Source organism: Elephantulus edwardii, unplaced genomic scaffold (assembly GCF_000299155.1).
Source record: "Elephantulus edwardii isolate Elephantulus edwardi_28Jun2011 unplaced genomic scaffold, EleEdw1.0 scaffold00115, whole genome shotgun sequence".
Taxonomy (NCBI): Eukaryota; Metazoa; Chordata; class Mammalia; order Macroscelidea; family Macroscelididae; genus Elephantulus; species Elephantulus edwardii.
The window spans coordinates 4,030,561-4,056,366 of record NW_006399865.1 but is presented as its reverse complement, the minus strand read 5'-3'; the positions used below and the strand labels follow the sequence as shown (position 1 = coordinate 4,056,366).

The following is a 25,806-nucleotide window of genomic DNA, read 5'->3' as shown; positions in this document are numbered from 1 at the left end:
AATAATTTTTTTAAATTTTAATTGTCATTTTAACACAAGTTTACAGAAAAGCCAGATTTTCATTCATCCAATGTTGCACATATTAGCCCCTCTTCCTTCCCACTCGCCAGCACAGAATAAAAGTTCCATTTTGTCAATTCCCACCTCTTATCTCCACTACTGTTTTTGGCAGCAAGCAGAAGAAATGGGCTAATATTAATACCTGTGGAGTAGGGTACCTTTAGCAGAACTGCTTGCTGGAACTTTCCAGAAAGAGCCCTCAAAGCCCAGGCGGAGAAGCATAGGCCGCAAGCACCACCAGTGGGTAGTGCCCGTGCTTTCTCCAGCCAATTAGGAGGCATTCCTTTCTGGCTTCCTTCCGGTGTGCCTCTCTTGCGCCGCCTGCCGGCCGCCCAGTTGAGGTGCAAACTCTCCTAATGCAAATGGTTTGCAGTCGGTGACACTGCCAACCAAAAGGCGTGCAGGGCGAGTCCACTAGCTGCTACGCGACAGAAAGATGGGCAGTCTCTTCCTTCGTGATTCACTGACTGACAACCTGCTGCAGGGTCAGCTATGAGGCCGTTCCAATTCGAAGTACAGAACAATATCGTTAACGTGGTGAGTACCCTGGCTTTTCGGCCTCCCTTGCAGGGAATTGAGCGGAGTAGGAAACAACAGGAAGGTCAATGCTACCACAGAGGCACCGGGGGCATACAGAAATTTCAGTGGCCTTTAAAAGAGTTGCTGTTTGGTTTTACAGCCCGAGAGACGTTAACCGCTACTTAATTTAGGGACATCCAACTTGCAGAGAAAGAAGGCAAGGGAACTAGAGTGAAGGTGAACGTAGAATTTATTAGAGAAAGTGAAAAAAAAAAAAAAAAGGAATGGCTCCTACTCCGGAAGGAAAAGAGTGCAGGAAGCACTGGGTTATGGGAGGCTTAGTAGCCAATCTTCTTTCTGTGGCATACTTCACCAAAGCAGATGAATTTTGTGTGGACCAATAGAATGATGTTGTTGGAACTTCCCGCTCCAATCAGCTGTTCATGATAGCCCAGAAGCCCACGTGCTTTGAATACTAAATAGGTTGACTAGCTTTCGCTCGTGTTTCTCTTATATGGGTTCAGGCTGCGTTCTAATGTTTTGACGACGTCCAGCTGGAACGGGAAGGTGTTTTCTGATACTACTTTTACTTTCCTGTGGTTTCGCCCCTACAGTTTTAGTTACTATCAAACATCATCTTGGTGAAATATGGGGAGCTCTTGTGACCTACTGGTAAGGAGTTTTGCTGCCAACCCAAAGATAAGTGGTTTGAGGCCACCAGGTGCTCCACAGAAGAAAGATGAGCATTCTCCTCCCCCGCTGTTTACAGCCCTGAAAACCCAGTTGTCAGCTATGAGTTGATTCTTCTCTAATGGTAATGGATGTGACTGTCTGTCTTGTCTGTAGAGAAGCACACAATGACAGATTTGATGCCAACAGACAACAGCTTAAAAAAACCCAAACAGGTCTTTATACAATTCCCACCAGTGTACAAAATATGCTGGCTATTTAAAAAAAAAAAACAAAACGACCAAAGCCTTGATTAAACTATTTTTTTCTTTCCATTCATTCATTGGTGCACTTTTCTCCCCGCCTAATCTTCCCCCTCCCCGCTCTTCTCTTTGAAAAGTAAAACTGCTTGTTATACAATCACTCCCCCCAAGTCCACTCCACTATGCAGCCTTCGTTCTGGTCTCCTTTCATGACAATCATACCTAATCATATAACTCTTTAAAACGGTTTTCTCCCTGATATGTTTCAATGCAGTATACATTATTAAACCTATCTTTCTCAGTCTCCCCCAAACCCCAATGTCAGTCCCGTTTTACAACAGTGGCACTGTACAGTATTTGTCCTTTTGTGACTGAGATCTTTCACTCAACATAATGTCCTTCAGGGTCACCCATTTTGAATGAGTTCCTTGTTTTTCAATGCAGCCTAGTATTCCATTGTGTGAATATACCACAGCTTCTTTATCCATTTGCTTGTTGATGGGCACTTGGGTTGTTTCTAGCTCTTTTGTTATTGTGAACAAAGCCGTGACAAATATGGGTGGCAGTTATGGTTTTTTTGGGGTATATTCTCAGTAGTGGAATTGCTGGGTCAAATGGTGTTTCTATTTGCAACTTTTTTTAAAAGCGCCATACTGCCTTCCATAGTGGTTGCAACATTTTACACTCCCGCCAACAGTGAATAAGGGTTCCAGTTTCTCCACAACCTCACCAGCCTTTGTTTTTTGCTGTTCTGTTAAAGTTTGTTATTCTTACTGAGGTGAGATGATATCTCGTAGCTGTTTTGTGATTAAACAATTTTTAAAGGACATACCAACATCAGATAATCCATCTTTAAAGCTTTCTGAAAGCAATCAGAATTTTATTTCCTTGATATATTACTTATTTGTATCCTGATTTTGTGATCTAACTTGGATGTTTTGGAGCTAAGGATATAGTTTTTCCAATAGTTGCATTTCTCTTCATGATTCTAGACAAAATATAGCTTTCCTTCTACCATGAGCAATTCTTTTGGTCACTTAGAAGAACCCCAAATGAAGAATAGCTACATTCTAAAAAGCCCTCTAGAGTAACTTGACATAAATTGAAGAACCCCAGGCAGCTCCGAGATATGGTTACAAATTGAAAGCAATAGGGTGATGTTGACGTCATCCTATTATAATCAGCTGGTCTGGACCGAACCCAAAGGACAAAAGGTTTGCACAGTTTGTAGAGGAAAGCATTTATTATGAGAACAGGCTCCGTGTGAGCTAATTCACTTTCAACAGAGGATGTGTAAAATCTAAGAGCACTTAGCTATTTATTGCTTAAGCAACAAGAACAATTTTTCTCAGGTTTACAAAGGGAGTATTTTTTTTTTTTAGGAGATCTTGGCATAGGAAAATAGCAGGCTTTTAAACCTGACCTTTGAATTGAGGAAGCCAAAACAAAAGGGCTGGTTTGCCTTACTGAGTAACAAATCTGAGCCCCCTTAGGAATTCTCTACTGAGACACGTTTACACTATTCACCCCTTTATTTGAAACATTCTTTGGATCCTCGGCTGATCAATCAACTCCTTTCCACAACATCATTCAGAGTCGCCCTGGAAACCAATCAGCGAACCAAGTACGCAACCTTCACCTTCCACCATTCTTTTTACCACAGAAACATTGACTTTAGAAACACAATTTTTCATTTCTCTACCAAATAACTGTGCGTCTGCATAACACTGGATTTAGGAAAGTTGGATGATCACACATGGAGATGTTTCAGGATCTCATGCATCCATCCGGTTTTTTCTTTTATCTTCATGTTTTAAATCTATCCCATAATATCACCACCTGGAAACTTAATGCACAGGAATGCTTGTAAAGCTAGGTCCGCAATGGAGTAACTTTAGACTCTAGAAATTTTTTAAAAGTATGTGTTCAACCATCTAGCAATTCTGAGGGTGTGACCTCAAGAGAGATTGCCATTTGAACACCAGGAGCACTAGGAGGAAGGCTGGGAAGTAACTTGAACATTCACCAGTGGTACACTCATTGAACAAAGGGTACTCTGTCCATAAGACTAACCACAGCTGAGATGATTAAATGGATACATATGTACAGTGTTAAGTACACAAGTAAGCATTTATGTCTATCTTATGAAGCAAACAAGAAGGCATAATAAATATGCATAAATACTGATTATGTATACTGATATATGAATAAAAGAGCAAGCCGTGCCATGTGCACGATCCAAGGCCCCACTACCTCTGATGTGGGGTACTGGCTGGCTGTGGGAGGCCAGGGGAAAGGGATCCAGGTAATGATGAAGGGGAAATGTGACCAAAAGACCAACTAACCCAGAAGCACTGACTGGAAACAATTTCAAAACAACAGTAGTTTCCAAGTTATGTTTAAAATGTAATTTGTTCCTTTCTACTTATGTACAAGACCTGAGGAGAAGGAAAAGGAGGTGGAGTTTGAGTGGCTGAGGTCTTCTGAATTCCTGAGTTTTGGATGGTCTAACATGGCTTCACTCACATGCCTCTTGAGGCTGGAGTGGTAAGAGCCTCTGCGTCTCATGTTTCTTCCCATCCAATGGTTTAACTCAGGGCTAATCCACATGGAGTCAAGGTTTTAAAGGCAAGAAGATAAGGGAGTCATTTCCACGACCTTCTTTTGATAAAAGCAAGTCACAAAGACCAAATTCAAGAGGAAAGAAAAACTCTTTTTTTTCCTTTTGCATCTCTACTCCTGACAGTTTTATGTCTGTAATCTTCTTATTACAAAGTAACAATTAATCGAAGTATATATTATTGGGTTTTCTTTTCATGGGGGAGAAGCTTTCTATGGAAAGAAACTGGGGATGTGAAAAGGGACTACTGGAGCAGTGGAGGCGAAAGACAACTACACATTTTTTTAAGTTATTTTATTGTAAATTAAAGTTAACAGAAGGAATCTGTATTCCACTCAACAATCCATGTATATTTTATTTCGTGCCATTGCAGTCCCTCCAATGTAACTGTACTCTTCCCACTCCCACCCTGTGCTTCCCATTTCCATTCATTCTTGCCTATCCCTTCCTGCCTTCTCGACTTTTCTCTCTGGACAAATGCTGCCCTTCTGATCTCGAATAGAGACTGTTCTTCCATGGTGTTACTGATCACCTTATGGGCCTGTCTAGTTTGGTTAGTAGGTGAGCCACAGGGTTACTTAGGTTCCTGGCTCCACAAATGACAAGAGACCACAGCCCCAGGGGGTTCAGTCAGTCTAACACCAGTAGCCTTAGTCTTTTCGTAATCATTTTACTTTGGCTACACATTTTTCTCTGGCTCTGTTGTGTTCCCTTCCAGATGGTGAGCAGTGGTCACCACCTAGTTCAGCTAAAGGGCGTGAAGGCTGAGGTTCATGGTCCACTGGTTCTTTGGCCCAGTTGTTTCCCACGTCTCTTTGATCTTCTTCCCTCTTTTTTGCTCCAGAGGCGGCAGAGACCAATAACTGCACTTCACATGACCACTTAAAAACGCCTAAGATCCCAGTCACTACTCACCAACGCAGGAAGTGGTCAGTGTCTTTGTGAACTGTTCCACCCAGGGACTTTGATTAGACGCACCTCGCAGTGAGAGGAAGTGCAGTCTCCCATTTCAAGGGCCAGGGAAATGGTGGGGAGGACTGGAGTCAAGACAGAGAGACATTTTCCAGTCTCCCACACCATAGCCTCTTGTGTACCACCAAATTAACTCTTTCGCTACTCTAACTGGCTTAGCTTTCTGCACTACAGAATATCTTAGTTGAAATAGCATTTAACAAAAGAAAATCTTTAGCAAGTCTTCCCTCCCGTAGTGTTTGACCATTTTCAGACATTGTTTTATGGATTACTCAAGCACATCTAAACAGCCCATCAACCTCAGATATTAATAGATTTCTTTATATACAGCTCACCAATCATCCCACCCCAAATTCTTTTCAGGACAAAAATGGACGCCTAATGGAGGCTGACGACCTCAAATTGTCTCACAAGTCACCTTTATAAAGTGAAGATTGGGCAGTAAATACAATCTGCCAGCTGGTGTAATTCACCTGGCGCTGAAGTCCATCTCCAAAATGACTTATGAAATCATTCCACCGAAAGTTGTAAATCTAAGTGAAAAGGGTACAAATCAATAGAAAGACCTGGTCGAGCACTTTACAACCCGTGACTCTCACTCCTATCTGGAAGGATGAAGACTGATGTTAAGAAATCCGCAAACATGAAGACTTGGAAAGATTACCTGGTTCTGATCTATTCTTCTCAACAAACCATTCTCAAAACAAATCACCAGCCTGTCTGCTTAGTAGGTTTTTCTTTTAATCACAATCCTGGTATACACTCACTCCTTAAACCTGCCTGCCTTAAACCTGCGGAGCGGAGCTTGAAGACCCATCAACTCCATATGTGCTTCCCAAGGAAATGACATAAAGGCACCACGCTGACTTTTCTGACCTGGAGGTGAAGCACGAACTCAGAGAACTAAGAGGTAGATAGGTCTTGATGATGGAGTTTTCTCCCATGTTTATTTTGCATGGGGTTAAGACTCACATAATTTCCTCTATCCATACTCTTCCTACTCCCCCTTTTTGCAATAGAATTCACATACTATAAAATTCATCCATTAAAATGTACAATTGAAAAAATGAAGACTTCAGCAGTCATCCTCTGGTCCTCTCTCTTACCCTGACAACCAGTCATCTACTTTCTCTATAGATCTGCCTACCCTGGATATTTCAGAGGAGCCTTGGTGGCAGGGCTGCTAACTGAAAGGCCAGTGGTTCAAGTCCACCAGCCGCTCCATGGGAGTGCCAACAGAGGGCTGTCTCCTCACGTCAAGATTTACAGGCTCAGAACTCTAGAGAGCATTGCTTGGAGTCAGAATGGACCTGGCAGCAGTGGGTTTGGTTCGGTGTTTGTTTTCTTTTCCATTTCCTAGAAATGGGATCCTGTAAAACATGATCTTGTAGGTTGGGCTGCTTCTGGGTCCTTTCTGATTATGTATAAGATCACATGAATCCCTTGGCAGCTCCCCCTACTCTTGGGGCTGCCCTCTCCTGCCCCAGCCTCCTGGAGGAAACCGAGCGTGACAAAGCATTTCACACAAAAGCACAAATGAGTGCACCCTTCCCGGTGCACAAATGAGTGATAGTCGGGAAATCTCGAAGAGAGAACAGAGAGGCTGACACAGCACCTCAGTCAGCAAGAGTGCCCCACTGCCATCATTCCCTCCACTTTGGACGGGAAGCACATCTCGCCTGGCTTCGCCTTCCCTCAGAGACCTCAGTTCTTCCTCTTGAGAGAAGGAAGCCCAGGCCAGTGGTGGGGCACTCTTGATTTCTGCCCCCTACTAATCTCTCATTCTCAGTGCAGTGGGATTTCTGTGGCCTCCTGAACTAGAAAACAATCAACTGTTGTTTCAAGCCATTGTTGCTGTTAGGCGTCACCGAGCTGGCTCCAACTCTGAGCAACTCTCTGTGTAGCAGAAGGAAACAATACCCACCCTCACCATCTGCACCCTCAGCTGCGCTGACGCCCACTGCCCTGTCCACTGGCCATCTAGCTCCCGGGGGACCTTCCTCTTTTTCACTAGCCCTCTACCTGACCAAGCACGATGTCTTCCTTCAAGGACTGGCCTTTCCTGACATGCTCAAAGACAAGTGTCACTAGCCTTGCTTCTAAGAAGCATTCTGGTGTAAGCCGCCAAGTTTGGTGGTTTCTGAAAGCAGCAACAGGAAGCAAATAGACTTCCATGATGTGCAAAGGTTATACTTCGGGAAAATGAAGGCGGCCTCCACCCCTGAACAACAAACTTGAGACAGGCCCTTGTTTTTACTGGAAATCACCACAAACTAGCTGGCCAGCTATAGTGCCTACATAGCCTGCCAAATTCTTCCTTCTGCCTTACAAGCTATTCAGAGGGGACAGAGAGGAAGAGTGGGGAGTGGGTATTTAATGACAGTGGAGCGACAGACTCTGAAGCTCCTCTCAGGGTGCTTAACCAGAAGGGCAGTCACTTTCCTGGGCCATAGTGAGAAGTGGGAGGATCTGTATCCCTTCCAAACAGCTCTGTGTGAGCCCTGAGCAAGGAAGAAACATTCCGATTTTTCTATAAGGATTGTCTAGACTTTGAAATAAAAAATGATCTGAGCAATTACTCCATAAATTTAACAGCTTAAAAGAATCGTATTTTAAAGAAAGGTCATTATTTAAAACCAAACTAAGCTACTATACATATTCAGATTTTTCTGGGAAGTTGTGATTAAGAAATGTCTTTGGGGAAGAGAAAAACTGTACCATTAGAAAATGAACTCATTTTAACTTCAACGTATATGACAGTATAACTGTTCAAAGAGACAGTCTGTATTCATTTCACTGAAGACATTTAACAAGCAGATTCTTATAAAGGGCAAAAACATTTTGCTTTTTTTCCTTCAGGCCATGAATAATCACTGACTAAACTTTTTCAACAACTCAAAGCACACTGCAGGCTCACAAGAGTGGCCACTTTGGATTTGAAATGCTGGCACCTCCTGTGGGGAAAGGGCATAGCAGAGGAAGGAGGGCATGAATATTCGAAGGTCACGTTGGAGACAGTCAGCTGATAGTGAGGGATGCGGGTAATCTGGCCTTGGCCCCAGCCCACAGTGTGCCACCAGTAGGGTACAGAGGGTCCCCCCTCACTCCAAGTCAGAGAAGGACAACAACAAAGGATCTTAACCCAAAAGACGCACAGATGAAACAAAAGGAGATAAACAAAACCAGGCACACAGGTAAATTGAGAGACACTAAAGACAGGGCACAGTGAAAACTCTCCTGGGTACAATATTTCTATCCCACAAGACAGGAAACGCTTTATTGAGAGCACCAAAAATATGTTTTACAGAAAAGCAGCCATAATAGGCCAGCGTATTCCCGCTGCAGATTTTCTCTCTGCCTTCAGAATCACGTTCCTCTAAGCTACTCTGATGCGCCAGCAGTGTCCACGTGTAAACTCCTGTCAGGTGGGACAGAGGCGTTCAGTCTCTTTATAAAAATTAGTATTTACAAAATGATTTTGTGTACTATGCACAACTACAAATCATTTCTTGCTAACAAGTGAGTGATTGCTGTTTTCTCCCTGCACCAGCGGAGAAGCTGAGCCAGCTGCTGTGTGCCTGCCACCGCAGCTCACCAAGGCAGTGCCAAGAACCGCTGGCAGAGCAGGGCACTGAGTCCGTCAGGCTTAACAGAAACGGCCCAGCTCTGTTCCAGCACCTTGTGTGGGGGCCGCTGTCCTCTGCCAACAAAGAAACCCTGCTGCTGCTGTCCCCTTTGTCACCTGGCAGGGAGTGTCCTTCCAGACACTGCGCTCGGGCCCTCAGTACACGGCCCGAGGGTTCTTGGTGGTGTAGTGCGCCTCACAGGCGGCCACATACGCAGACTCTGGGAAAAAGTCGTCATGGTACTCCGCCAAGAACCTGCAAGAGGACACAGGGCGTCAGCAGAAATGTCACTGCCGACTCTCGCAGCGAATGCTGCTGGCCTTCGGGGGGGTTTGGTATTAGGAAGAAGAGTGACTATAACCCTGACTTGTAAATCAGCATACATCTTTTTCGTATTGTGCTTCACAGACAGTGTTTTCGAGAAATTGAATGTTTCTGGCACTCCACAAGTCTACTGCCGCCATTTTCCCAACAGCACAGCATGTGCTCACTTACTGGCTCTGTCACGTTCTGAGAGTTCTCACAGTAGCCCAGCCACTGGTATCGCACTATTGCACACTTTATTATATAAACCCCACAGCAGCAGGTAAGCATGGCTTTCATATGTGCTGGGAAACCAAGACATTCGTGTGCCTTGCTTTTTTGTGATACTTTGGTCATCTAGAACAGACCTACAGTATTTCTGAGGAATGCCTGTATTCTATTTGTTCTCATGGCTCATATCCAACTTCTACACTAATATTCCATCGCAGTCTTTTCACTATTATCAGGAGCCCAAATATAAACAGAGCTCAAACTGGATTAGTTAACAGTCTTGATTCTATAAACACTTCAGGGGGGTGGGGGGAGGCCATGGCTCAGTGAAGATTTCTAATTTCCTGTTATTTATAAACTCTGAAAAAGAACAAATTATACATTCAGTAAACCTCATTTGAGAAAGCCATAAGCCTTATGTAGGCTAAGTTATATTAAAACTTACAGGAAGAACTGGTAATACTACACTGTATCCTAACTTGCCCAGCTAAAAGATGTTCTAATCTCAGGTCATAGTGCCAACTCATAAAGACTGGTCTAGTGCCAGCCTGAAGTAGTAAACTAGATAAAGGATGTTCAAATTCTAGCCCATTGTGGTGAACCACATTCAAAGGAATGAAATTACCTCAGAAAGAGATCAAAGTGCTTTAGGAGAGCCTTTAAATTCTTCTCCGAAAAAGACATCTTTCCAAGGATTTCAGGGAGTTTAACTGCATTTAAAAAAAAATGTATTATTTTACAGATTCAAAGAACATGTAGCACAATAAGGAATCGTCAGTTTCTTTTATACCCTAGTGGAAGTGAAACTAACACATCATCAAACAGAAGCGTGCAGCAAATCAAAGGAGGGCATCCTTCGTTCTGGAGTAAAGTTCTAGAGACTCACAGCAGCCCTGTAGGCCAGAGCAGAACTGCCCATGGGCTTCCAAGGTGGTCACCTACCTCCATGGGGGCAGCTGGCCTGGGAGGTTCAAATCAATGCTGGTTAGCAGCTGAGCATTGAGCCACCAAGGGTTTGGAGACTATTCTTACAAATAAACAGGCAGCAAACTCTATGACATATAAACCATTCGGTGCCTAGTCTCTGAAGAGGTCACCTTGTGATGATCTGGTCCAGCTCCAAAAGTTCCATAATTAGCTAGATTGCAGCCAAAACTCACAAAAAGTACACTGTTGTTTGGACTGTTGGGTGCTATCAAATCGAAACTGGCTCATAGCTGACCCTCCAGCAGGTTTTCAGAGGCAGTAAATCACATGAGGAGAGACTGCCCAGCTTTCTCCTACGGAGCAGCTGGTGGATCCAAACTATGTGCCTTTGGGTTGGCAGCACAGATCCTTACCCACTAGGCCACCAGAGATCCTTAAAAAGTATGCAAGCTAGTGGAAATACTGAAAGTAAAACCGAACGCCGCATCATGGCAGCAAGCAGGAGCCAGGGCTTCTTACCAAAGAGGCGCAGCAAATGCTGGGAGCCGTAAATGTAGGAGGGTGGAGGCGGCTGGTCCCCTGGGGGGAAACTGTCTGGGACAAGTTTCCAGGAGAGCACCTGGGGGAAAGTAAGAGAAGAATGCTCGAGTTAGTCCGTTCTTAACACACCCTACCTACACAACTCACACTCCAGAAGCCACAGAGATGCAGGCGCTTTAATCGTCTCAAGGAGGCCCCAGCAGCACAGTGCTTAAAGCACTTAGCTGCAATGGAAAGATGCAAATGCACCAACAGCTCTGCCGAAGAAAAGTGTGGCCGTCTGCTTCCGGAAGCCTTCAGCTTCCTAGCCATCTGGGGCACTTTTGTCCTACAGGGTCACCAGGGGATGGACCCAACTCCATGGCAATGCCTTTGGTTTGGGTTGATCGTCTCAGGCTGGAGGACAGACATGAGGGTCTTAGTGCAGCCCCATATCCGCTCCCATCCTTGGAGGGCTTCACAGGTGAGTCAGGAAATGGGAGGGAAACTGGTGGCAGTGAAGAGCAACTCCTGGTTTTCTGTGTGTATAAACTACAGAGGACAGCATGACATAACACATCAAACGGGATCAAACAACGAAATAGAGACATGCAGCCGACACTTGTGTACAATCGCTTACCAGACACTGGACTTAAAAATGTGAAGGGGGTGGTTTTTGGTTCCAAATTTACTACTTCTTTTCCATGTAGTTTCTGTATTTCCACGTTTATTAGTTTGGTACTACAGACATTTTCTAAAACTTTTTTTGCCTTTAAGTCAGTTATAGGAAAATCCACCTTCCTCTGCTTACACAGAGACACTGCTAATGAGCTGGAAATTATAATACAAGCATATAGTGGAGAAAGCCAGGCTCCTTGATCGAAGTAGCATGAGCTTATCGGGAGGAGAAAAGATAGAGCGAATAAAAAACTAAAGGAATATTCACTTTCTTAATTCCGAACCTGTATATTCATGTTGTGTTCATTTAGCCCCTTTTCCTTGGAAAAATTCGACCTTGTTAGAAGAATCAACCATAAAAACCAACCTAAACTATTAGCAGAGCAGCCCATGAACGCACTGCTGAATGACTCTCTGCTCTGTTGTGTAAACTTTAATCTAAAAACAAATACTGAAAAAGAATCATCATCCAGGCAAAGTGTTCATAATGGGGGGGGGGGCACTGCAAAGGCCAGAATCTTGGAAAGGTAGAAACATAAAAGGGAAACAGCTTTTTTTCTCCAGTAAAAGAAGTGATCTGAGGGTGTTAAGACTGCACCCTGTCAAAAGCAGAAAGTGTGTGAGACCTGGAAAAACAAGGCCACCAAGACAGTCTCAGCTCTCACTCAGCTGCCAGAGTTTTGAGATTCAGTAATTTCATTAGCAACTGGGGAACCCTCCCTCTGTCCTGTATTCCAGCATGATGCATGTTGTCACACCGCTAAGTGCGCTACAGTTGGTCTGACTCCTAGCAACCAGATGTACAAGAGCATGACATGCTGCTAGATCCTGCACCATCTTCTAGTCGCTGCTGTGCTCACACCCATGCCTGCAGCCGCAGTATCGATCCAATCTTTCTCTCCTTCCCTGCCTCTCCACTTTACCAAGTCCCTCTCCGGGACTGCTCCTTCCAGAGAGCACATCCAAAATATGAGCGATGACATCTCATTTCTAAGAAGCATTCCGGCTACACTTCTAAAATAGTTTTGTCATGTACCAAATTCACATTTGACAGGAAAGACTCTTAAGTGTCTAGTGCAGGGGAGTCCCTTGTGGATCTTAACAGGAAATAGCCATGTCCAAACACAGTGGCTTGATAAAGTGGAGTAGGTACCTGCAAAATTAATCAGGGCTGACCCAGATGCTGAGCTGTTTAGAAAACACTAAGAATGGAACACTTTGTCAAGACCTCAGGAGTTGGCTCTCAAGAGCCTCTGAAATACCAGTCACCAGCAATCATTTTCACTACAGCCTGCAGCTATGCCTTTAACCATGAGATGGCGCCCAAGCATTCACAAACACCCCTATAGCAATACCTTCCTATCTGCTCTTTCCTAGCCCCCCCCTCGACCATCACTGTCACATCAACTAGGCCTCCTAGTCTCTATATTAGGGGTCAGCCAACTACAAAGCTTATGTGTGGGCCAGATCGAGTTCATGGGTCACAAGTAGCCTTTATATTTGACCAGTGCTTTTTTAAAAAAAAAAAAAAATTCTAACACATGACAATTATGTGGCAAGTCAGCTTTAGAAAATAAGGAACCTAACACATTCTTTCATGTGTATACGTATGTTGCTGGTTTTAGAATTAAAGGCCACATTTTTGCATACACTGCTAGCAGGCAAATAACAAGCATAGACATATCATGGGCATCTGTTGGGTGCTGTCGAGTTACCTGTGACTTATAGCGACCCTATGTATAGCAGCTCTGAACCCTGCTCTATCCTGAGCCGGTCTGACTCTGATACACCTGCCACCATTAACCTGGTCACTGTGTCAATCCATCTGATAATGGCATAGAAAATATGCAGGAGAGTTGTAGGATTTGTTTTTTTAAAACCCCACAAACCATAGAATCGAAAAAGCCTGAAGTCACTGCCATCAACTGATTCAGACTCACAGCAATCCCGGAGGACAGAGTAGGGTTTCCAAGGCTGTAAATCCTTACAGAAGTGGTTGTAAATCCCTACAGAAGTAGATGGTTTCCTCCCACAGAGGCTGCTAGGATCGAGCCACTGTGTTTTTTGGTTAGCAATCTCTTTAACAACTGCATCATCCAAGCTCCAAAAAACTCATAGTACATGTTATTATTGGTATAAAATAAGGGAGTCTTGGTTTAATAAGGACCACTAGTGTTCTCCTAAAGCCCAAATTATTTACTCTAGCCCTTTGCAGAAAGTTTGTTGACATTCTCCTAGAAAATGAAAATACTGACATTTCAGTAACTGTGTTAAGTAAGAGATGATTGTAAGTCTTAGCAGGAATCCCAGTGATTTTGACATTTTAGGAACTAAAAATACAGTGTAAAAGATGATAATGTTAACAATTTTGTTACTAGCACCAACAACATCAAGCTTCAAGAAATCTTGATTTCCTCCCACAGAATCTCACCACAAAACAGGAATGAGGGTATGACCATCATACATGAATGAGTTACCTCATTTATTTCATTGTTTCGTCTCCCTTCAAAACCAGCAAATGCAGCACTCGCTTCCTTGCTGGGAGTCACAGGGATAGGAGATGATGACCCACTGTGCACAGGAGTCTCTGCAAACAAAAAGGATGCATTCATCCACCAGCAATCACACAGCCACTGATTTCAAACCTGCCAGCAAGGCCATAATAAGCAGCAGAGCAAACGTCTATAATAGTTTCCCAGAAATTCATTTCTAACAATAAGGTTTTCCTTTTCCATCTATATGCAAAACAGATCATTCGGGAGGCTGGGCTTGATGAGGAGGAATGTGGCATCAGGATTGGAGGAAGACTCATCAACAACTTGCATTAAACTGATGACACAACCCTGCTTTCTGAAACTAAGGAGGACCTGAAGCACTAGCTGCAGGTCAAGAGCTATAGTCTTCAATGTGGATTGAACCTCAACATCAAGAAAACAAAGATTCTCACCACTGGGCCAACCGGCAGCACCATGACAGATGGAGAGGCGACTGAGGGTGTTAACATTTTCAGCTTGCTCGGCTCCACAATCAACACTCTTGTTAACTAACAGTCAGGAAATAAAAAGGCGAATTGCAGTGGGGAAATCTGCTATCAGGGACCTCTCCAGAGTACTGAGAAGCAATAATGTCAGGCTAGAGACTAAGGTGCGCCTGATCTACGCCGTGGTCTTTTCAATTACTTGCTATGCATCTGAGAGTTGGATAATGACTAAGGATGACAGAAGAAGAATCGATGTCTGAGTTGTGCTGCTGGAAAAGAATCTTGAACATACCATAGACCGCCAAGAAAACAAACAGGTCTGTCTTGGAGATGGTGAAACTAAGTTTCTCCTTAAGAGGCTAGGATTTTGAAGCTCCAGCTCACATACTTTGGGATCGTGGCCAGGAGGGACTGGTCCTTGGAAAAGAACATCATGCTCGGAAGGATAAAGGGACAGCGCAGGAGAGGAAAACCCTAGATGAGATGGACTGACACAGAGACTGGGTAATAGAATTAGGTGTACTGGAGTCAGTAAGACTGACTCAGGATAGGGCAGCCTTCAGACTTGTAGATAGGGTCACTGTGAGTCACAGGTGACTCAATGGCACGTAACAACATTATTAAAGACAGAACCTGGAATTTTGTTTGCAAAAACAAGAGAAGTCTTGATAAAGACTTTGATGTGGGTAAATATTGAAACATTATACTGTGTGAAAGTAGCCAGATGCAAAAGATCACAAATTATGATTCTGTTTATAGGCAATGTTCAAAAGAGAGAAACCCTTACAAACAGAAAGCAGATTTGTAGTTGTCTAGGACCAGAAGAGGGCTGGTGGCTAGTGCTGCAATTCCAAAGGCACATGGTTTGAATGCACTAGCTACTATGCAGGAGAAGGATGGGCAATCTCCTCCCATGCAGTATACCCACTGGAGGGTCAGCTATGGGTCAGCTCTGACTCAACGGTACACAACAACAACAGGGCCAGGAGAAGGGAAGAAAGAGAAGCTAATGGTCATAGGGTTTCTTTCGGAGAGGAAGTAATGAAAATGGTCTGGGATTATGATGCTGGTGATAACAATTCACTGACGATAATGTAAACCACTGAATTGTACACTTTAAATGAGTGCATTTTCTGTGGATCTGGTAAGACTGGGAGGGGAACCCCGAATCTTATGGCCTAGTCTATAGGGAGTTGAATTGGTAACCCAAAGACTGCACCTTTCTGGCAATTCATTGTCAATGCCACTGTCAGGAGGGGTCCAGAAAAGGTTAGCCAGGTCGGAAAGGCAAAGTAGCAGCAGGATGGACTTCTGTCCCAGTTTAGACATACTTGCTCAGGCCCAAGAATTGCGCCTGGGGAGTATTCTTCTTAGGATGTGGCATCGTCCGTACTTAGTAAGATGAACCTCTTGTTGTTAGGTGCTGCTGAGTCGAGTACAAGTCATAGTTACCCTAAGAACAACACCCTGTTCATTTCCCATTGCATCCTCATCATCTTGGGTACACTTGAGCCCACTGCTGCAGTCCTGTGTCAATCCAATCTCATTGAGGGTCTTCTCCTCCACCTTCCCAAGCATGCTGTCACTCTCCAAGGAACAGCTTCTCCTAGCAACATGCTCAAAAGTATATGACAAGAAACTTCACCATCCTTTCCAAGGAATATTCTGGATGTACTTTTCACAAGCAACTTGACGGCACATAACAACAACAACAACAATCTGTTCTTTGGCCAGTCCATGGAACATTCAATACTCTTCTCCGACATCACTATTCAAAGGCATCAATTATTCCTCTGTCATCCTTATTCATTGTCTGGCTCTCAGATGCATAGCAAGTGACTGAAAAGACTACTGCCTGAATCAGGCACACCTTAGTCCTCAAACTAGCATCTTTGCTCCTCAGTACTTTGGAGAGGACCCTGACAACAAAATTGCCCAGTACCTCCTGATTTCCTGACTTCTGGTATCAAGGATACAAGGAGGATTAAGTCATAGACAGTTTCAATCTTTTCTCCATCTATCATGATATTGCCAATCTGTCCAGTGGTGAAGATTTTTGTTTTCTTGCTGTTGAAATGTAATCCGTATTGAAGACTGTAGTCTTTATCTTCTGCAGCAAATGTTTCAAGTCCTCTTCACTTTCAGCTAGCAAGGTTGTGTCATCTGCATGATGAAGGTTATCCTGATGCCACATTTTTCTTCATACAGCTTAGTTTCTCAAATGATTTGTTCAGCATACAGCTTGAAGATACTACCAGGACATAGAACTTTCCTAATTTTAAACCATACAGTGTCCCCAAACTCTGTTTGGGCAACAGCTTCTTGGTCTAGATACAGGTTTTGTATAAGCCTAATTAAGTGTTCTGGGATTCCCATTCTTCTCAATGTGAGCCATAATTTGTTCTATTTCACACAGTCAAATGCCTTTGCAAAATCAATAAGGCACATATAGACATTCTTCTGGTATTCTCTGCTTTCATCCAGGATTCATCTAACATGAACAGTGATATCCCTGGTGCCGTGGTCTCTTCTAAACGCAGGTAGAACTTCTGGCAGTTCTTTCAATATACTATTCTAGCTGTTTTTGGATGATGTTTAGCAGCATTTTGCTTGCATACAATATTAATGATATTGTTTCATAATTTCCACAATCTGTTGGATCCCCCTTTCTTAGGAATGGGAATATGGATCTCTTCAGTACATTGGCCAAGCAGCTATCTTCCAAATGTCCTGGCACAGACTGGTGAGCACGTCCAGGGCTGCATCTATTAATTGAAACATATCAATTGTGCAGTCGAACACATACAGAACTGCATATGCACATGCAAAAATGAACGCATATGCCTATACAAACAAGAGAGCACATGTGGTCTTATCCAAAGGCCAATAAAAATGCACTTACGGCATTGCGAATGAATAAGCCAACTCAAGGCCAACCCATACATACAGGCGCACATGAACAAATGCGTTCATAAGCATATTCGAACATAAGGGCATATGTACACATATGCAAAGGCAACCGAAAACGTGATTCTGTGTGCATAAGCCAACGCCAACAAATATGCCTAACTCCATTGATTCCTGGAGCCATATTTGTCAGTGCCTACAGTACAGCTTGAATTGCTTCCTTCATTAACATCAGCTCTTGTTCATATGCTACTTCTGGAAATATTTCAGTGTCAACCAGTTCTTTTTGATACAGTGTCCCTTTGTATCTCTCAGTATTGCAGCTCATGGCTTGAATTTTTTCCCCCCAGTTCTTTCGACTATAGAAATCCTGAGCAAATTCCAGATTTTTGCACTTTCTGCTATATTTTGCCTTGTCTTCTCAAGCTACCCTTTGAAATCTTCTGTTTATCTCTCTGACTTCAGCATCACTTCTCTTTGATTTGGCTTCTTAAATGCAGAATCTCTTCTGACATCCATTTTTATCTTTTCTGCCTCTTCTGTCGGTAATGATCTTTTGCTTTCTTCATGGATGGGCCTATGAATTTGAAATTTTTTCACTTAGTCTCCAAGCCATGTGAGATAAGCCAAACCTGAAAACTCAAACCTAACTGCCATCAAGTCAGTTCTGGCCTATAGTGACCCCAGAGGGCAGAGGAGAACTGACTGCCCCCTAAGTTTTCCCAAGTTGCAATCTTTAAGGACCAGTCCCTTAAAGCAAGCTCCCTCTAAGTGACCAGTCAAACTGGACCTTAGGGGCTTCTAGCAGGGTCCATGGAGTTAGCAGTTCAGAGTCCCACTACCCACTCCAGAGCCCATCCCTTCCCAAGTGGACAGCAGCTGAGTGACAGCATCAGTAAGCTAGCATCAACCCTGCAGAGATTTTTGCTTTTGGCATTAAAAGGTGGCATTCTACAAACCACACTTTATATGTGAACAAAATTGTAAATGTAAAGAGAATCTCAAGTTTAAACAGTTTAAAGATGTATGGGCAAAACAGCTACATTTCATTAGTTTTAGACTACTTCAGGGAAAGGATTTACCATGTTTCTACACAAATACGGAACTTACTGTGTAGGTGGAAGAGCCCTATTTTTATTAACTTGAGGAAAAGCGTAGTTAATGTATGTGTTGAGAGCGAATAATAGCTTCTCAGTGATTTATTGTTTTAGCATAAATGGATTTTAAGGCTCAGGAATGTATAAAATTTCTCTCCTTAAAATTAACACTAATTACTTTGGTAACTTACAACCATGAGGAGCTTTAAAGGAATGAATTAGCCCTGGAAGATTGTTAGCCAGACCCCACATCCCGACATCAGGGGTTTCACATTCCAAGAAATGTCTACGAGGCATGGAGACACTTATCAACAGCAGACTCAGTATTTATAGAAGCCACCCTTCAAACAAAGTCACAACAGTGTTCCTCTCTCTAGGCCAGGGGACAGGTTCCCACCTGGAACGTCTCTGACACTTCCTTTGGCCCTCACAATGAGAATCCTGCAAGCCCTGACTCCCCCAGTTTAGAACCCTGCTTGCCCAGCCCACCAGCCCATTCACCCTTTCTGGCCTCAACCCAGCTCACTACTTGTGCAGGCAAGGCAGCAGAGCTGACCCACAGGGGCTTTGAAGAAAGTCTTAGGAAAAGCCAGTGTCCTCACTCCCCTTAGGAGACTCAAGTCTAACTTTGCATCAAGGATATTAAGGCTCTGAAAGCAGCATGAGATGGACTCTGCAGGCAGACTGCCCGAGGCCTCAACCCTGCTCACATGGGACACCTTGGGCAAGGTACTCAAGCACAAGAGAAATCAGGGACCCCTCCTCTACCACACAGAACTGCTGTGTGTGCCTCACGAGGCCTCATGGCATGTAAAGCGCCCTCGGCACTGAAGCGACACTCCAATACAGGCCCTGATGACAGCTCATCACTGTCACATCCAAGCTCTGGTCTAGCCAATGGTGGGGACCTCACATTGCCCCACAGCATCTGTATGTCAAAACAACTGCAGACGCTCCCACGTGCTGCTGAGGAGGTGCAAATGACAGAGTGGGAGGATCTGGAAATGAGTAAAGACCAAGCCCAAACACTCCTTCAAGCCAGTGAGTGGGTTCATCTTCTGGAAACATCACCTTCCCCCCACTGTTCCTCTAGCACAACAACCATCTCCTGCGTGTGTGCACATGAAACATGCTTAGTGGTACATGATCAGCCTCTCCAAGCTGCCCTGCCCTTCCTGAGTCTACTCTGCATTCCCAAGCCTAGACCCTTCTCATCTAAGTCATCTTGCAAACTCTGCTTGCTGGAATTGCCTTAGCTGCTAACCATCACTCAGTCCCAAAGTCATGCATTCTGCCCCAGCCCAGGCTTGGCGAACGAGGGAGGGTGGGCCACAGCGAGTCCGCGGCCTGGTTTCTGTAAAGGCAGCTTGGCTGGAACACAAGCACAGTCACCACCCTCTGCACGGTCAGCAGCTGCCTGTGAACAACAACAGGGGCAGAGCTGAGGGGCTGCTCCGGAGATCGGGTGCCCTGCGAGCTCAAAAACATGTGCTACCTGGACCTTGACAACAGGGGCCCTGCTGGCACAGTGCTTAAGTACTATAACCAAAAGCTTGATGGTTCAAACTCATCATCTGCTCTACAGAAGGATGTGGTATATCCTTCTATAAAGACTGACCACCTCAGAAACCACGGGGGTGTTTTTACTCTGTCCTACAGGTAACTCTTGAGTCACAATCCATTCAATATTTAAGGAGGGGATCCTTTCCAGAACGCTGGTCAACCTCCACTCCAGCCCATCAGTCAGTATGCTAAACTGACCTCTAAGCACTCTGACAGTTTTCTTTCCTCATAGCTTATAAAAGCTTCTGGAGAGACGAGATAATGTATCCAACTTAATCCTAAAGCCACAATAACACTCTCTGGAAGTCGAGAAACAGTCCATTCATTCCTTGCTGCCTAGTCAGAACCTGCTCCGATAATCCTGCTTTTCCAGAGGCTGTAAATTGCAGGAGATAAAGATTCCCTATCTTTTTCCTTCAGGGTGGCTAATGGACTCTTAACTGCCAGAGAAGTGTCATTTATGGGTTAGGAATGCAACTTCTTACTCACTAGACCACCAGAGCTCCTTCCACTAAGCTTTTAAAAACACTTCTAAATAACTATCAGTGGTTTTAAGCTTGATACTGTAGCAAACTAATTTTAAGTGTATTTTAGGGGAAAAAAAGGAAGTGTCTGTATAATCTATTCTACTTAAATTTCAGCTTCAAGTGAAGGCAAGCAGATCAAATGGTGTTCTGGTTGGGGCTGGTGTTGTGGTCGGGGCTGGTGTTCTGGTTAGGGCTGGTACACATTAAGAACCCCCCCCCCTTTAAGCTGACCCTGACTCTTGGATGTGCCCCACCACATTCTGCAATTGTTCTGTTTTACAGGAGCAGACTACATCATCTTTCTCCCCAGAAGTGGTTGGTGGGTCCAGACTGCCTGCCTTTCAGGTAGCAGCCCAGCACTTAATGCACTGTGCCACCAGAGTTCCTCAAGGCGATAGAAATCTGCTGACTCTGCCACCAAAGTTCTTTAAGGCAATACAAATCTAATCACTCTTGCTTTATTTCAGAATAGGACCTTCAAAATTCACATTTAGAATGGAAAGAAAACCAAGAGACATGAAACACAAAAGAACCCAGGAGAATGGCTCATTCTGAATTACCTGAGGGAGCTCTGGTAGCTGCGTGGTAACAAACTGTATTGCAGTTCCAAAGGCATGCGGTTTGAGTCCACTAGCTTGTTCCTTAGGAGGATGGACAATCTCCTCCCAAGAGATTTACTGCCTCTGAAAACCCGCTTGAGGGTTGGGTCGGTCAGCCATGAGTCGGTTCCAATTTGACAGCACATACCACACCACCACCAGAGTAATTAAATTTGCTCAAAACAAGGGATGGAGTTCAGTGGTAAAAATCAAAAGCTCAGAATAGGGTCCAGTCCTGGACCTACCACTTCACTGTGCACTCTTGCTAGTCCCTTCATCTTGCTTTGCCTCAGTTTTCTCCTCTGGAAAGTGGGAACATGACAGCACTTCCAACATGTCATTAGAATCACCATATTGTACACGTACAACATGCATTTGTCTGGGCACCTGACACAAAAGGAATGTTGGCCCTTCCTGCCAGGCTCTCCCCGCCCTGAGGAGTGGACCTACTCTTTTCCAGGTGCAGGAAGAGCTTGGGCATGCTGGCAGACGTGTCCTGGGCCCGGCGCTTGGGCTGAGGGGACGCACTACTCTCAGACAGCCTGTCACAGTTGGAGCTGTGGCGTGTGGAGCGCCTCAGAGACTGCAAGGCTTCTGGCTCGGCTTTGCGCCTCTTGGGCGTAGACACCTCACCGGTGGTAGGCTGGCTTTCGGTGGACTGAGGAGTGGACGGGTTCAGCAAGGGCGGGCTGGGCGAGAGCTCCTCCTGGTTCCTGTGGAGAAGAGGGGAGAGTGTTCACACATGATCACACCCCACAGAATTCTTCCAGAACACAGAAGTGGTCTCATCTGGCTCTCCTAAGACAGAGACATCAATAAACTCCTAACTCCAAGAATGATTCTGCCTCCTTTCGAGTACAAGTCAAACAAATATTTTCTCCAAAAGAGTAGCTGTATTGGATACCTTCATTTTCTCAGAGAGGTATGCTGGTATTAAAGACCATGAATCAGCAACTCCAAGTGGCACAAGAACTGTGGAAACACAGCACCCACCCTGGACAGTCTGGCTCTCAAGGTTTGGGGCAGGATGTGTGGACATCATCCTCACAAGCCCGGGACCAGGGCTGGAACCCAAGTGTGAGGCAGAAGGAGCATGAGAAGGCAGTCGTGGCAGGTGGAAGGGATGGTGGCAGGGCAGAGAGAGCTAGGGAGCTGGAGCTCTAAAGGCAAGGAGACCAGAGCGAGGATGTCTGTGCACAGCAAGGAGGAGGGCACTTGTGCCTCTGCAGAGACAACGTGGGTTAAGGAGTCAAGCCAGAATGAAGCTGCACACACTGTATTTACAGAAAGACAGGAAGGAGGCAGACCGAGCAGTAGTTTGCATAAGACTGACACTCGGGATTTTGGTTTTTCAAGACTAGTAGTTCTAAACATTCTTGCTTAAGGGAAGAGGGATGTGACAGAGGGCGGGGTAAAGGGAAGTAACCTTAACTGAAGGCCAACTGTAACCAGCCATTTATGAAAAGGCTCATTTCATAACTTTTGCCACTTGAGGCAGACACGCATTATTGCATTGCGTACATGCGGAAGCAAGCAATTTAGAAGGACCTCCCCCGAGCCACACCATTGATGAGTGAGGGAGCTAAATCCAGCCTAAACTTCCCACCTTTCTGCATCCCATCCCTTCTGAAAGATGGAGACAGCAGCAGTTATCTGACTCACTATGCTGGAACCAGCCCAGGGGGAAAGCATAGGATGCCTGTAAGGTACAAACATGAGTCTCTCCCTGCCTAAAGCAAAGAAAGAAGAAAAGGAAAGCCGAGACGGTGCCTGGAGACAAGTGCTGACCACTCTGAAGAGGATCACAACCAGAGATCACTGACAGAGTGAGAGAAAAGTGTGAAACAAAACCCACAATTGAACAGATTAGGCTTGTTCCTCTGACAGAGCTTAAAGGAGCCCTAAGGACCATGGCCTGAGTCATTTCCCTGGGGACCTGCACACTCACCCCTGACAATCAATTCCAGCCAAACAACTGGCAAGCCTGTAAGGTGATCATTAACATGCGGAAGGAATCATAATGGCAGCACTGGGCCAGAGAGACAGTTCAGAAGGCAGGAAGGGGGCAGGAATGAAGGAAGAATGAAAACACAAGAAGGAAGTGGGAAGTGGACTGTCACACTGTAGAGAATACAAGCAAAGCCATGAAACAAAATGTGTTAGGATTTTAAATAGAAAACTGATCTGCTCTGTACAATTTCACTTAAATCACCAAAAGAAGGTTTAACACATTGCTGCAAATGACGGCTATAAATGTGTTTCTAAGGGTTTCTAAGCACAGTCTCAATTTAAAAGTGTGCAACAACATGTTGAAAGAGACAGAGAGATAGAGACAGAAAAAGAGAGAGAAAGATAGATCTGGGCAAACAGTATGAGCATGTTATGGACCATCGAGGTGCCTGCGACTCTTAGCAACTTTATGAAGAGCAGACCTGAATCTGGCCCTTTCCCGTGCCATCCTCACCGTCTCTGACAGAGTCAACCCCATTGTCCGTCACCGTATCACCTACCTCATCGAGGGTCTTCCTCTCCTACACTGCCCCTCCACCTTTCCCAGCATGATGTCCTTCTCCAAGGACTGGCCCCTCCTCACAACATACTCAGAGTAAGTGAGATGAAGCTGCACCATCCTTGCTTCCAAAGAGCACGCAGGCTGCACTCTCTCCAAGACATATCTGTTCACTCTTTTGGCAATTCATGGGCTATTTAGTGCCCTTCTCTAGCACTACAATTCAGAGGCATCTATTCTTTCATCTTTATTCACCGTCCAACTCTCGGGTGGATAACAGCAAGTGATTCAAACAACCGTGGTTTGGATCAGGTGAGCCTTAGTCTTCAAACAAATACAGCCCTTCAGCACTTTGGAGAGGTCCCTGACAGCAGGTTTTCCCAGTGTGATACTCTTGATTTCCTGACTGTTAGAATCAAGGTTACTAATTGTGGAACCAAGTAAGATGAAATCACTGACAACGTCCATCTTTTCTCCATCTATCACGATGCTGCCTATTGGCCCAATGGTGAGGATGTTCATTTTTCCTGATGCTGAAATATAACCCATATTGAAGGCTTCAGTCTTTTATCTTCTGTAGCAAGCACTTCGAGTCCTCCATGAAGGATACCTTCGCTGACCAGGAAGCAGCAGTCCCCAGCCCCAGAACTTTTCAGCATGTTCCGGACATGCTGGCTCCCTAGCAGCAGGCTGACGTCTTCAAGACACAGCTCAGCACTTGACTGCTGAAGTTTGATGTGCAATGTTCAGAGTAACTTACCTGCTGGTGCTTGTGGCACTTTCCTTAATAGGAAGGAAAAACTTGGATGACGTCACCTTCTTATACTGCGCTTGCTCATATGGATAGAGCAAGACCAGTGGGAGTGTGTAATCAAAGGTTATTCGTAATCCATCAACCATCTCCTTACAAAGGTCCACGCTGCAAGGAAGGAGGGGCAAGGGGAAAAATGTTAAGTACAGTACTGTCATGGATACCTATGTTCCAAAACTACTATGAAATGGCACACTTCAGTAGGGCACAGGTCGAAACCTAAACACACTACATATTAGCATGGCGCCCACGCATCGTGAACAGGATTTACAGATGCTACTAAGGAAGAATTGCGCTAACAGCATACACTGAGCAGGTACAGAGTGCACTGGTCCTTTTCATTTTGAACACTTGACCCACATAAATGCATTTCATGCCCATGGGGGTCCATGCAGGTGTGCTGCCGATGGCAGAAACCCTCCAACCCCTGACAGCTGACGGCTGGCGAGCTCGATGGAGTCCTGACCCTTCCTTCCACTCTAACAACCACCTTTTCTGATTCTCACGTGGGTCACACGAGCAAGGCAGCCCACTGGGAAGAGTCCTCTGACTGCAATCAACAGCTACTTATAAAACAAGCTTTGCTACAAGTCTCAAGGCCCTTTTGATGCTTCTGAGGGGGAGCAATAGCCCTACATGAGATCCAGGCAGGGCCAAGGCACAGCACACCCGGTGCATTCGGATCAGCTATCTAAATAGTTCCTATTTCTAAAATATGTAAATATTTTTAAAAGAGTGACAATGTTTTGAAAATTTGTACGATGGTCCAATTTTATCTTTCAGACCCAGCAGAGAGGGCAACTGACGTTAACTGAGTAAGTGGAAATGCATTCTTCCTCAGGTAGCAGGATATCAACAAGGTCAAGACTACAGGCTTTCTTCTAAAGTCTGAAAGAATAACCTTAACACTGGAAGCCATCTCAAAAACACACTTAAGTGGTTACACAGACAGGAGAGAGCTGGACCATTAGCAAAAATCCATTACACCTGAGGGAGGAAATTGCTGAAGCATAAATTCAGTCAGAAAGACAATGCCTAACTTGGGGGAGAAAAACCTAAAAGACCCAACTGAGGGACATAAATCAAGCCTTCAACATAATGGAAGGCAAGCCACATCTTAGACGGGAAGGCATTCCATGAGCACAAGCCACCCGCAAAATCAATGCATATGTTTATATGAGTTCAATTAGAATCTTGATGAGGTTTAAGAAGATAAATGGGCACAATTATCTTAGCGATCATAAGGAAGAGCAAAGGGTCAAAGAAAGGCAAGTAAATCATAAAGAATGAGGGATGTTGTTTCTTAACCAAAAAAGCAAACTGCTGACCAAACCCACTGTCACCTAGTTGGCTGTGACCCAAGTCAACCCTCCAGGACGGAGCACAGCTACCCCGCAGGGTTTCCCAGCCTGTTGTCACAGAGGCA

General features: G+C 44.7%; 1 protein-coding gene across 4 annotated transcripts in view; it reads right to left on the bottom strand.

The window, feature by feature from the left end:
- Positions 1–8,884: 8,884 nt before the first annotated feature.
- MSL3 (male-specific lethal 3 homolog (Drosophila)) overlaps positions 8,885–25,806 on the bottom strand; it is a 28,743-nt gene continuing 11,821 nt past the window's right edge. For all 4 annotated transcript variants that reach the window (XM_006892365.1, XM_006892366.1, XM_006892364.1 and 1 more), the window contains 6 exons: positions 24,330–24,488; positions 21,511–21,773; positions 13,865–13,974; positions 10,710–10,809; positions 9,889–9,973; positions 8,885–8,984 (listed from right to left, as the gene is read on the bottom strand). In XM_006892365.1, the coding sequence (XP_006892427.1) occupies positions 8,885–8,984; positions 9,889–9,973; positions 10,710–10,809; positions 13,865–13,974; positions 21,511–21,773; positions 24,330–24,488 (817 nt within the window). The remainder of the gene's footprint in view (positions 8,985–9,888; positions 9,974–10,709; positions 10,810–13,864; positions 13,975–21,510; positions 21,774–24,329; positions 24,489–25,806) is intronic.